Source organism: Rhamphochromis longiceps, linkage group LG17, assembly GCF_057381845.1.
Source record: "Rhamphochromis longiceps isolate RC_006_pf linkage group LG17, R_longiceps_female_GT1.1, whole genome shotgun sequence".
NCBI classification, from domain to species: Eukaryota; Metazoa; Chordata; class Actinopteri; order Cichliformes; family Cichlidae; genus Rhamphochromis; species Rhamphochromis longiceps.
Window position 1 is genome coordinate 21,777,040 of NC_140573.1, and position 14,274 is coordinate 21,791,313.

General features: G+C 41.1%; 1 protein-coding gene across 8 annotated transcripts in view; it reads right to left on the reverse strand.

Moving 5' to 3' along the window:
• Nucleotides 1–14,274, reverse strand: part of grip1 (glutamate receptor interacting protein 1) — a 69,446-nt gene that overhangs the window by 29,742 nt on the left and 25,430 nt on the right. Inside the window, exon 1 of one of the 8 annotated variants that reach the window (XM_085387887.1) lies at nucleotides 5,961–6,030. The exons of the other annotated variants lie outside the window; for them this stretch is intronic. Within the exon in view, the coding sequence (XP_085244013.1) occupies nucleotides 5,961–6,015 (55 nt within the window). The 5' untranslated portion in view covers nucleotides 6,016–6,030. Of the gene's footprint in view, nucleotides 1–5,960; nucleotides 6,031–14,274 lie in introns of those variants that run through there. 8 annotated transcript variants of the gene reach the window in all.

Below are 14,274 nucleotides of genomic sequence, written 5' to 3' on the forward strand. Positions count from 1 at the left end.
GTGAGACTCTCCTATCATCTACTGCACCTGACACCAGGTACAGGCTTGAACAGCATTTGATCAAACCCTCTTATTAAATCTGACGATCCACCCGAAAGAGGGGAAAACTCGGGAAGATACGCATATTGCCTGTGAAGTGAATACTTCTATTATTAATTAAATGCTAATCTTCAGTTTTGTCTCCTTTTTATTCCTCTTTAGTGTGGTGTTGTTCTATTTTAGTTCTGCGTTTGGCTCTATTTTATGTCATTCTAATTTATTCTAATCTGCTCCGGATCTATTCTGTTTGGTTCCAGCAGCTGAGCTCAGAAACACAGCGAGGCCATTACGTTACATTCACCTCCTGAATATAACCTGAATATAACCTACCGTGAACCCCAAACCTCATACCAAGTCTTTATGGTAAAATCTCACTCGGGAACTTCCTTTTGTTCCCAAAAAGAAAGTCGAGTCCCCACAAAATGAGCATGCAAACAGAATTAGGTCCCCACAACATGAGTAATACACACACACACACACACACACACACACACACACACACACACACACACACACACACACACACACACCATAACAAACTGAAGATGAAAGCTAAGCCTCCTCCTCCTCCAGATGTAGGACAGCAGCAGCAGCAGCTCATTTTTTCTGTCTCCATCTACAGTGCAATCTACATATACACACATATACTGGATAATACTACATTCTACACGCTGCAGTATCTCCTGTGACACACATGCACACAATCTTAGCTCCTATTACTGAGCTGCAGTTCTTTAAACGAGGTCACGCATCATCTTTAAATATCAAGCATCTGAAACCAGCATTTGAGTCCAATCAGGGAAGAAAAATACGAGTAGCTGTGAAATGGTACATATAAAAAAAAAAAAAGACTCCATGATAGCAACAACAACAACAATATTGATAATAATAAACACATCTTACAGGCAAGACAAATGCAACCAGTCAAATGTGTCTGCAAAAATGCCCTCACCACTAACAGACAATAAGGAATCACTAAGCAGCTGCAATAGAAATGCAAATTACACACAACGCCACCTACAGGCAAGACAGGTAACAGTGAAAATTTATAAATGAAAGGGCTCAAGAGTAACAATAATAAATGCAAGAAAACTAAGAAAAACGCACAAAAATATACATGTTTTATACACAAACGTCTGCAAAATTTTTTTTTTTTTATATATCTATGATTATTATATGTAATAAAAATCATAAACAGCTAGGATGTGCAGTAAACAGCAAAACAAAACTGTACATCATGCTACTTAGGTAAGTAACAATATTAAAGGTAACTAAAATGACAGCAATAAAACTGAAAAATCAACAATAAAAAAAAGAAAATGTTAAAAATAAATGCCACCTACGGGTGAGAAATGTATTGTATTAGAAAACTGGGAGATCTATATAAAGCAAATGTGTTTAAGTCCTTTCAAGAATTCAAGGGGTTTAGCAGAAAGTGAATCATGGAGATATTTACAGCTGAGGAGCTGCATGAAAAGCACAGCAGTTATCGTAAGTAATAAAGAAAACGTATTATCATCCTTTTTAAATCTGTCTCAGGAAGCTCAATCAGCATCAGTTTTCTATAAATACATCCTTTGAATCAGTGGTGGCAAAGACTAAGGAAGTGTGGTCTGACATGGAATATGAAACTGACAGAATATAAAGGCAGGTGCTCTTTTCCATTTTCTGCCTCCACTAAGTTTTTGGAACCACTGTCCAAACACTAGTACTTAAAAATTGTATTCATCTATTATCATTTAATTTATTATTTTTAAAATAATATTTTAAATATTTTTTTTCTCCAATTACCCAGACTGTAAATATGTTCAATGTGTTTTAGATACTTTGATGGAAATGAAAAGATTTCTAAAAATTTGAGTTACAAAACTAAATAAATAAAACAATAAGTGACGATGCATTAGCAATGGTAAATATCCATATATAAAAATATCAACAATAAGAGTATATGAGAGTATATGAGGTTTATGTATATAATACCTTTTACTAGATTTACATATTGTTTATTAATACAATTCAGACTATTCTCTTGCATAATCTGTTAGTCTTGACTTTTATTATTTTTTGTTAATCATTTTCAGAAGATAAAACATTTATTGACACATCTCTAAAGAGGAAACAATTATCAAACTAGTAGGAAACCTTTTGCTGAGATTAACTGTTAAATTTCCTAAGCATAAATTATTATGTATTTGTTTTTGTACAAGTTTTTAAACTTCCTACCTCCCGAGCACAGACGTTGTTTTACTTTTAATTAAAGGTTTATGCACACGTTTGGGTTAATTGTCAGTACTGACTGTGCAAAGTGTTTTATATTTTACGTTTTTAAACATCTTTTAATGTGCAAATGAGCTGGCACCGCTAAATGAACCAAAATGTTTTAATGGCATTTTTACTAATTATTTAACTTTTACGCACCAACAAATTTAATCACTGCTGTAATTCTCTGTACAATTGAGCAGATGTTTATTTATTCAGATAATTCACATGTTGGCTCTCTACTTTGATATTTAAAAACCTGAAAAACATGGATGTTCAGCCAAGCTCATGGATTTTTAAAATAAACCTCTTCCACTTACATTCATTTACAAAACCTCCCAAAGCTAACATCTAAGGTTTTACAGCCACAAGCTGAACTGTGTTTTCACTTGTATAATTAATATCCACTGAGAGCTGGAGCTCAATTTTTAATTATATTTATAACGCTCCTCACAACACATTCAAAGATTTCTCCAAACACTCAAACTTTCAGCAGACCTTGAACAGAAGTCAAATCTCCCAAAGAAACAAATACAAACAGCAGAACTATCAAAGGAAAACCAGAGCTGTGAAGACTTTGAACACAGCAGGGGTAAAACTTTCTTTGTCTGTATGATTATCTCAGCGCAGGAGGTGTCATCGAAGCCTCGTCTAATTTACTGGAAAAGGAGGATTTCAGCTCTTCCAGATTAACTGGCTTCCAGTTGAGGACAGGGCTCCGCATGTTCAAGTGTTTCTTCTTATTTCCATAATTAAGAAAAATCAAAGAGGCTGGGTGGACTCCAGAGCCAAACCCAGCTGTGTGAAGATAACACTCTGAGACCAGCCAGGTTTCCTCCATGTCTTCTGCTGCCAACAAACTGAACAAACTACTCATGCAATCCAAGAAGAGTCAAACTTTCCTGGCTTTCAAGTGGAGGCCAAACAGTGGCTGCTGAATTTCTCTGAACTCCTTCCTCAAGATGTGGACGTCAGCGACTAAAGCAGCTTTTTGTCCTTTGTCACCAATTTAAAAGCTTCAAATATGTGAACCTCACAGTTTATTTCACCTGTTTATGAAGTGATGGAGCGCCACATAATTTAGAAACTGGACTTCATGTTGTGTTAAATATGACCTGAAATTACTGAATGAAACCATAAACTGATCAAAAAAGCATTTACTGAGGTTGTAAATGAAGCCAGGAAAAGGTTGATTTTCTCATAGACGTCAATACGATCAGACTTCATATCAGAACCAAAGCATTCACCACTGGTGGCAATTAGAAAGAATGCAGATTTGCTTTACTACCTCATCACTACACCATTTTTATATATACAGCCCAGAATCTCAGTACTGATACTGTTGTTATGCTGGGTATAATAGTATCACTAAGTATCCAGCCCACCTAAAGATGGAATCAGAGTGTGAGGAGTTCTGTCAGATAACAGACTAGCGTGGATCCAACAACAGGTTTGGTGAGTGTATCATCAAATAATTTAGAGGTTTTAAGGCAAACAGAGCTGCTGCAGAAATAAACCACACTTTCATCTGGTATTCTCACCTTCATCCACATGATATCCAGCATTTCCTACAGATTTACAATGAATTTGTGTTTGTGCCCAGCAGCACATGAACCTCCTGCAGGTTTTGCTTAGACCAACTTTTGAAAGTGGAACAAGCTACTGTCACCAGGTGCACGTGGAGACAGAGCAGATACAGCTTGTTTAATCATGAGATAGAGACCCTCTGGAGAGGAAGTTGAAGAAATCGAGGCCCTGTACAGCCTGTTGGTGGGCAACACTAGTGCGTTTTCAACACTAGGGCCAGCAGAAAATAAACTAAAAATAAAAGTGAAAGATGGTCCAAGGATGACAAATGGAGCAGTAATCAGAGGCATCTACAGTCAGTCTCTCGTCCCATGGACGGACTTAACCTCTATTGTCTAGAACCACAGATGGAGATGGTAACCAGTTTTCCACCTGCTGCATTTTCTACTTTGAATCTAATTTAGCCTGGACCAGATCACCAGAGTAGAAACAGCAAATACTGCTTATAGCTGCATTTGGAGTTGGAGTGTACTGGAATGCAGGATGAGAGACTGAGTTTACTGTAGCAGCACAAATCCAACTTGTCTGACTGGAGCATCCACCTACCTCACAGTCCAAGATGCTGGAGTTGGAGTCTATTCAACAAGGGGACAAGAAACCTCCTCTCATGAACAAACTCAAGGTTAAATGTTCACAAGCCCGCTCAGGTCTGAGTACGTAAATTTGATTATTAGACGGTGACCACAAGGGTCCATGTGACTGTACACATGTTAGCCTCTTTTTTGAGCTCTAAAAATGTTAACTATAATGCACTACAGGCAATGGACTTAAAATAAACTTGAAAGAAGTGTAACAGGAATGACTGCTCAGCTGTCAGGTCCACTAAGAAATATAAACAAGGCTTCCACCATCGTGGACTGCAGCTGGTTAAACAGTTAGTAGTTCAAGAATGGAGACAGAGTTTGACTGAAGTTTCTGAACATTGAAGACCGCCACAACAGCAACGTACAGCTAGTCAACAGCAAACCACAAGACGGAAAGGGCAGCAACTTTTTCTTCCAACGAGGGAAAATAAAAATAGCAGAGCAACATTCTCCTAATGCCATTCTGTAGATGAGTTACAGGTCAACTGTCTCAGACTGAGACCGCCACAACAGCAATGTACAGCCAGCTAGAAGGGAAACATGACAGGACAACAACTGAGCTTAACTTAATAAGGAAAACTAGATGGTTCAGGGATGAGAAATTAAAAACAGCTGTTTCTATATTCAGTAATCCAGAGAACAAACTCCAGATCAGCTGTCTTAGACTGCAGCTGGTGACGCAGTCCTTGTTCAGCTGAGTAACATGTTAACCAGCTCTCCACCTGCTGCAGTTTCTGGTTAGAGTGGCCATGTAGAACCACCATCACCAGCTGTGGTCTACAGCGGCAGACACCGAATTCATCTCACCAAGGGAGGACAGGCTTTCAGGACATCGAGGACCGCCACAGCGGCGACTTGTGCCGCCTGCTGGTAGGTAACACAAGACAGAAAAGGCAAAAGCTTAACTTTTCAAATACGATTGAGGGACTGTGCATGGAGGAAAGATAGATATAATTTTTTTTTTAAATGCTCAAATGAGTCATGAAATTTAATTGATCAGCCTAAATTGATGAATAAAGTTAGACGCTGGACACCTGAAGCTTCAAACTGAAGGAATTTCATAATCCTGATCGCTCTCTCAGGCTCTGCCTGCCCTGCTTTCTCTTCCCTGTTAATACAAACCATGAATATTACATTCACGAAAACAGGACCCCATGCTCGCGCGCTCGCTCACTCACTCTCTCTAGGGGTCTCTCGCCCCACAGCAACCTGCAGCCATCGACTGAATGAATCCATCAGGAGATCATTTACATCACCACACACACACACACACACACACACACACACAGACACACACTTACAGCCGGCGTTGGTCATATACAAGCCACTCTCTCTCTTTTCAATGTCAGCAGTTTACAGCAAATGTCTCTCGACCAGTCCTGCATGTATGTTGCACATGAAATTCTCCTCCATCACACACACATCCTCTCTCTCTCTCTCTCTCTCTCTCTCTCTCTCTCTTCCTCCCAGTGTTCCTCTGTGTCTCTCTACCTTTGTTCACCCTGCGCAGGATCTGGCAGCGACATTTAAACGACACGGCGATCATGGTGAAGCCGAGCCGAGCGCCACCTCCCCCCCAGCGCCATGCAGAAGACGTGCAGCCACCAAAAAAACCCCTACACCTCCCAATCCTCTTGCTCGCTCTCTCGTCTGCAAACGACCGAATGACCGACGACCTCCTCCTCAAACAGAAACCATCATCGAGGCGCTTCCTGAGGCTCGAGAGAGAGGGTGGGAGGGAGGGAGAGAGAGAGAGAGTGTGCTGCAGATGTGAAGCGCCTCCATAAAATCAGGGAGGGGGAGGGTGGAGGAAGAGTCTGCGCAGATGGGAGGATGAAGAGGAGCGGGAGGAGGAGGGGAGGAAAGAGGTTGCCATATCTCTGTGCTGGTTTGTAATGTGTGTTTGTGCAGCTGGAGGGAAGGAAGGATAGATAAAAAGGATTCTGATGTGCGACTGTGATAAGGAGACAAATGGAAGATGGAAAAAGGGACCTGAAGAAAATTATTAAAATTAAAAATGGAGGAACAAACATAAAAGAACAGAAGGAAAAAAGCAAAGAAATAAGAAAAAGGTTAATTGGATAATCCAAATTGCCACTAGGTGTGCATGTGAGTGTGAATGGTTGTCTGTCCCTGTGTGTTGGCCCTGCGACAGACTGGCGACCTGTCCAGGGTGTACCCCGCCTCTCGCCCTATGACAGCTGGGATAGGCTCCAGCGCCCCCCGCGACCCTGAAAAGGAGAAGCGGATGGATGGATGGAGATGAAAAAGGATTACAGAGAGAGAGAAAATGAGAGAAGAAAGGGAGGACATATTGAAGGAGAAAAGTGGAAGGATGGAGGAAAGGACTGAAAAATAAGGGAAGAAAGGTAGGAAGAAGAAAAGGGAAGAATTGAAGGAGACAAGGAATAATGGAAGGGATGTGATGAAAGGAAAGCAAGAACATTAAAGAAAGAAGGGAAAAAGAAACAAGGAAGGAAAGAAACAATAAAGGAGATGGAAATAAATGAAAAGAAGATAAAATGAAATAAGGAAGGATGCAATAAAGGATAGAAGGAGACAGAATAAGGAAACAAAAAGCAAAGGGAACGAAATTAAAGTAAGAAAAGGAAAGAGGGACTGAAATTGATAAAGAACAGCAAGGTTGGAGGTCAGCAAAACAGGAGGGAAGGAAATGAGAAAGTGGAGAAGGAAAAAAGAAAAGCAAGGAACTGAAACATAACAGAAGGAAGCAAACGAAAGGAAGTGTGAAAGGAAACAAATAATGAAGAACTAAGAAGGAACGGAATGAAGAAGGAAATGGGAAAGTGAAGATATAAATAAAAAGGCAGGAAATAAGGAAAGCAAAATGGTGAGTGAAAGAAGGAAGCATGAAGTGCAAGGCAAAGGAAAAACACTGGGCCTTAAAGTGTTTCTGTGGACATCAGCTTGTGATGTGTAAACCGGAGTTTAAACCCTTAAAACTGAAAATTTAATCAGAGGAATCTGAGTCTGCAGCCCTCCGGCCACCGCCGCAGTTTTCAGGAGTCAAACAGCAACAGATTTGTCTGCAGGAGGAGTGAGGTGACGAAGATAAACCTTTTAAAATCGCTCAACGGGGAGCTGTAAAGGTACTTCAGAGCCTTCCCTTACCACTCAGCATACGCAGCTGGTCTGATTTACATGATATGATTGGTCAGCTCCTGGGGGGCGTGTCCAGTAGCAGGTAGTGAAGTGGTCAGACATGTAGGTCAGTGTTTCAGATGCAGATTATTCTGGATTAGTGTCAGTGTGCGAGTATTAAAGGTATTAACAGTGATGTTACCATAACTGCAGTGAAGGCGGGTCAGTGTGTGTGTGTGTGTGTGTGTGTGTGTGTGTGTGTGTGTGTGTGTGTGTGTGTGAGAGAGTGAGAGAGAGAGAGAGACACACACGCACAGTTATTATATCAGGACATTTTTGTTCATGTTATTTACAATGAGGCATGCTGCTGCTGATCTCTGCCGCCTCCTGCTGGAGACACTGCAGCAGCACAACAGCAAGAACTGCAACATGAATTTATTTAGCTTTTTATAACAGACAAACTCCTGAAACACAGAAAAAAAAAAGAAAAAAAGAAGAATCACAACAGCCACAGGACGAGTGGAGACCCTCTGTGATGTGTTTTAGTACTGAGGAAAAAAACAGAAAGGACGTGAGTGAAAAGAAAAAGGGACAGAACACTAATAAGGGGGGGGGGAGGAGGAAGGGAGAAAAAGCAAGGATGAAAGGTGAGAAAAAAGGAAGGAAGCATAAGAGTGAGAAAGAAGAAAGAAAATAGACAGGAAATGGGAGAACACTAGGGATGAAATAAATCCAAAAAACAGAGAAGGAAAAAAAACAAAATGGGAAAAAGGGAATCGGGGAGGGAAATAATACAGTGAAAAAAGGAACAAAATAAGGGCATAAACGGGCATAAATGAGGATGAAGAAGAAGGAAGGTGAAATGGTCCTTAGTTTGGAGGGTTTTTTACGCCATCGTCTTTCCTCTGTAGAAGTTTTTAACTTGTCAGGAAACTGAGATCAACAAGAAACGCCGGTTCTCCTGTCAGCATCACCCTCGTTATGTTGGCTGTAGCACATGTTTTGAAGCTTTACATTAGTCATTATGGTAACAAAACATGATCTAAAAGTCTTATCGACCCACAGTGAGATCATAAGCTCAAGTTCTGGTTTTATGTGGTCTTGTTTCTGTTGTTTTCTGTGTCAGAATCACACTGAATGAATGCCACACACACACACACACACACACACACACACACACACACACACACACACACACACACACACACACACACACACACACACACACACACACACACACACACACACACACACAAGAATGGCTGCAGCTGTTACCATGGAAACAAGCTGATGAATAATTGAGGGGAGAGAGCGAGCGACCCGAGCTGCACAAAGACTGATTTTTGAGAGATGAAAGAAGTGTTCACACCGGCTCACACACACACACACACACACACACACACACAACTACAGGTTATCATCACAGCCGGCAGCATTTCAAAACAACCAAATCAGAGAATAAACCCTGACATGTAGTGTGTGTGTGTCTGTGTGTGTGTGTCTGTGTCTGTGTGTGTTAAACATGAGTTTGAGTCACTGTGCCATCGTCACATGCCCCCACACACTCACAAAAACACTCAGAGTGCTAATGATGCCGTTACAGAGGTGGGTGGGGGAGGGGGGAGGAGAGGACGGATGTGCAAACCTTTAATTAGCGCTAACGGTCGCAGTCAGACTGACGGGTTCACGTGTGTGTGAAGAACAGATGGGATGAACTGTCACTGCCGCCGCCACACTTGCTGTCAGACCCTTCAAGCAGATATCAATGCTGAATTTCCACTTATTGAAGGTTATTCAAAGTAGTCAGGACAAAATTGAAACACGCCTTGTTCCCACTTACTGCTCCTTACTTACTATCATTTGAAATTAATCTTTTTCATCTCAGTAGAGAAGATGCATTGTAACAGCTGGAAAGCAGCTCTACTGACTTGACTTGACAACTGAAGGTAGGTTTGGAGAAGAAATGGTTAACTACGTCAAGCAGAACAAGAGGATGTGCATACTAGCAGATAGCAAAGAATTAAATGTTTCTACAATGAAGTCAGCTTTTATTTTTCTTCTACAGCAAAGCACTCAAGCGTTAGTCTCAAAAACACCAATCTGTGAAGGGACGTTTAAATGAAAGTCGCTCTACACACACAAAAATGTATACTCCATTACTAAATGATACTAAAACCTTCTGGCAGTATCCATCAGATAAGACACTTATTCATAACCGTATCGATATCAACCAAGAACTGCTGCAAACACGCAGGTACACAGCCCTTCCCTTCACTAGCAACTGCACAGACAAGCTCCCCTCTTCCCTAGCAGCTGAACACACAGTCCCTCCCTTCACTAGTAGCTGAGCACACATATACGCCTCCTCTCAATAACAGTGAGGAGGAGCTAAGTATGTCTGTGCTCAGCTCACTAGCAGCTGAACACATACAAAGCTCCTCCCCTCACCAGCAGCTAAACACACACAGAGCTCCTCCCCTCACCAGCAGCTAAACACACACAGAGCTCCTCCCCTCACCAGCAGCTAAACACACAGAGCTCCTCCCCTCACTAGCAGGTGATTATGTGAACAGGAGTTTAAAAAACTGATCAACACTTTAGAAAGAGTTTCAGGAGGTCATTAAAGATCCTGTTTGAACAACATAAAATATTGAACACTTATAAATGTTAGCTTTGATTAAGCTCATGTTACTGTTAGCTGTTTAACTATTAACAGTTACCCAGTAACCACATTAACCATTGGTTAAGTAATCATATGCAGTCAGTTCTGCCCATCTGTGACACTGTAACAGAAATGTTCTAACAAAGTAAAATTCAAATTATTAGAAAGCTAGGAAGTACAATATTAGAAAGACAAAAGTCAGCAGCAGCTCCAACAAAAGCTGAGAATTGAAGTTTAAGGAAAGCAGGATTTATCGCATTAGTTTGAGATACGTGTACCTAATAAACTGGAAACACTCTGAGGACTCTGAAGAGTAAAGAAAAGGAGGAAGTCGTTGTTCTTTAATTTAAAAGAACTAATTAAACATCAAATCCAAATAATGTGGAGAAAGTGCTGTGAGTCCCGAGAGGCCTGCAGATTAATTAAGGTGGATTTCTGCTCTACTTTCCGCCTCTCTGGTCAAGCGTGTTCATTGGCTGCAAAGATAATCCAGCGGCGAAAAGCACGCCGCCTCCAAACCACCACGGATTCAATCTGAGCAAATGGAAAAAAGAAGGAAACGTGGGCCGGCAGAGTCGAGAGGATCTAACGCAGTCACACATGAGAGCATGTGGGCGTGATGGCAGAGCTAACGGCAGCCGGGAACACAGGAGGACGGTTTCACCACTTCATCAGAAAAATCCGAAGCAAGAGTCGATGAAAAAAGAGAAACAAAATTACTATTCGAGGGCCAGCCTTCCCTCCTGCAGCCCGTTTTCCTCTTTAATCTCCATCATGTTGAACACAGGACCAGTTATGCTAATGAGGGCCTTATTTAAAGCTTTAATTAGCAAATATTTCTGTGTCAACAAGCCTCACACAGCACAGAACTGCTGTGAACTCTTCGCCGTGTTACAGTCACTTCATTAAGGTGCAAATTTATGCATCGTAATGTTTCAGCATGTAATGAGATCAGCGAGCACACGGAGAGGAGATGGCGGCCGGGCGGCGGGCAAGCCCGAGAGGGACAGGTGAGTTAGAGGTGTGGCCTGAGGCTGCAGACCAACACTTTTAACCTGTGCCCCTCAAAACTGGCAATACAAGGCTAAAAATACTCAATATTCTCGTATTTATTTATTAATATAAGTGATTAAGTGAAGTGATGAAACAAACAGTGGAGAGATATAACCACACATTGAGGTTAAAGGACAGCTTCAGGTCATTCCTCCCACCTGAACCATTCCAGAATCAGCTCATTGTTTCTGCTTATGTTTTTACAAAATGATTATATGAGATTGTTTTTATGACTCAACAGGAATCAAAGCTAAAAGATGAGCCTGGTATCGAATATAGGCAAAAAGAAGACCTTTCATATGCAATAATTAGTTTTGACTGGTCACCTATTCCACATGAGTTTGGTTGATGTTAGGTTTAATGATCCCCCAGTTCATTTCCCATGTTTTGAGTGGTGCAGGATAATGATTTTAGGTTTTTGCACATCCCGTTCTCTCATGTCAAAATAAGGATTTTGTTCAGGTCCATTTTGTTCTGCAACAAAAAATGATTTTATTATATGCTATGTGATGGTTTATCCTTTAGGGTGTCTTAATCTTTTCCTTTTTCAAAGAACACCAGAAGACAAACACCAAAGAACTACATCCATCCTACACACGCTTCGGGAAAATCATGAAAATACATTTTAACCAGTCACCAAAGTTCAACACAAAACAATCCTCCAACTCTGTAATGGCAGTAACGGTAAATCAGTGAGTTAAAATACTTCTTCAATTAATGATCAACGGTGTGCTGAAACAACTTCTATGACTTTATAGGGGCGATCGTGGCTCAAGAGTTGGGAGTTCGCCTTGTAATCGGAAGGTTGCCGGTTCAAGACCCGGCTTGGACAGTCTCGGTCGTTGTGTCCTTGGGCAAGACACTTCACCCGTTGCCTACTGGTGGTGGTCAGAGGGCCCGGTGGCGCCAGTGTCCGGCAGCCTCGCCTCTGTCAGTGCGCCCCAGGGTGGCTGTGGCTACAATGTAGCTTGCCATCACCAGTGTGTGAATGTGTGGATGACTGGATGTGTAAAGCGCCTTGGGGTCCTAAGGGACTAGTAAAGCGCTATATAAATACAGGCCATTTATATCCAAAACATCTGTGTCTTGTGTCGAAAGGATATCTGCAGCATTTGAACTCAATCTGGGGCACCCTTTCCCGTAATACCGACTCGCACCATAGGATGGTGCCATGAGCCAAACAGGCATTGAGAGTATAGTCTTATTTACAATAGAATCCACCTGAGGAAATAGTGATGTGGCAAAAGAAAAAAAAAATGGCAAAATGCTGCCCATGGGGGTGAAAGTTTTAGTTTAGCTTTGTAGAGCATAATTACAAAAAGTCTTTCCTCCACAGCTCGGTTCAGGTATTTGATTTCTTACTTACAAAAATCATGAAACGGGAAATAAAAGTTTGTATTTCTTCATTTTCACGAGGATAGAACTGTTACATTTTTTAGCACAGTCACAGTCAGCACAGTGATTGTTTTTCACAGCATGTATGCAACAAACATTCAAGACTCATCAAAGGACCCATCACACTGTTAACCAAGAAAATAAGTTATCTTTTAACTCAAACCATCATATTTTTCAGGACTTAACTGTGTAGTTTTTAATACATACATCCAAACTAGTAGTTTCATATTAATATTATATATATATTAACAATCTAACGATCCAGTTTGTGGCCTCTAACCTCCAACTTCTAAACTCAGGCACACAGTTTCCAGCTTCCAGCTTATAGCATCCAGGTAGCATCTAGCCTCTAGCTTTTAGCATCTAGTCTGCAAAAGTTCCAACCTTGAGCTTCTAATTTCTATCTTCTAGTTTTCAGTTTCCAGCCTCCAATTTTGCCATTTTACAAGTAGAAAATAGTTATTTTCTGCTCTTGGATGAATCAATAGATATGAGACTATGAGACTGGTGTGTGAAACATTTGAGTTCAAATAAATTAGATCTGTGTCCAGAAACACAAATCAATACATCGTAAAATACTCAAATCAGCAGAAACTGACATGAGACTGTATAATATTTACAAATGATAAAGAAAATAAAAACAAACATCCCTCACAACAACTTAAAAAAAAATAAAGTGCAGCCATTTATCTCAATGGTTTATAATTTTGGTAACAAAGAGACAAACCAATCCGGTCACAGCGCTCCCTTGGTGCAGGTAACAATGTTTTCTCCCTCTTTGCTGATTTTCTGTCGTGCTTTAAGGTGAATTCTAGGAGGGAGCGTTTCAGACACGGTTAAATGGACTCGACTTTAAAGGACTGCATGGAGGCTTCACCGGACAACCTGCTCTACCTCCTGAGGCTAAACGCAGACGCCGAAGTGAGCATTACAGACCAGGACCAGAAACAACTGATGTCATCTTTGTGTGAATGTTTTATTCATGAACTCTTTAAGATGCTCGGTCCAATAAACTAGGTTAACAAGGTCAAACCAGATTGAATCAAAGAGGAAATACGGGACGAAAATCACCCTAAACAAGGAGTGAGGAGAGGAGAAAGAGTGTGTGTGTGTGTGTGTGTGTGTGTGTGTGTGTGTGTGTGTGTGTGTGTGTGTGTGTGTGTGTGTGTGTGTGTGTGTGTGTGTGCCAGTCAACCAACCTTAAAGTGCTTTCATATACAATCACATGCTGTGATAAACACACACACACACACACAACCCCGTTCAGCTATCTTAGTGAGGACCTTCATTGATATAATGCTTTCCATAGCCCCTTACCCTAACCATTAAAAATGAATGCCGAACCTTAACCCTTACCCTAAATCTAACCATAACCCTGACACAAAAACCACATTTTGAGCCTCAAAAACACCTTTAAATGCCTTCAAATTTGTGAGGACTGGGTTGTGTGTCCTCAATAGTGACTGTTGGTTCTCACAAGTATAGTAGAATGCAGATTTCGGTCCTCACAAAGATAGCTAGACAGGATCACACACACACACACACACACACACACACACACAGCTAGCTGGTAGCTTTGAGAAATGCCTCCTG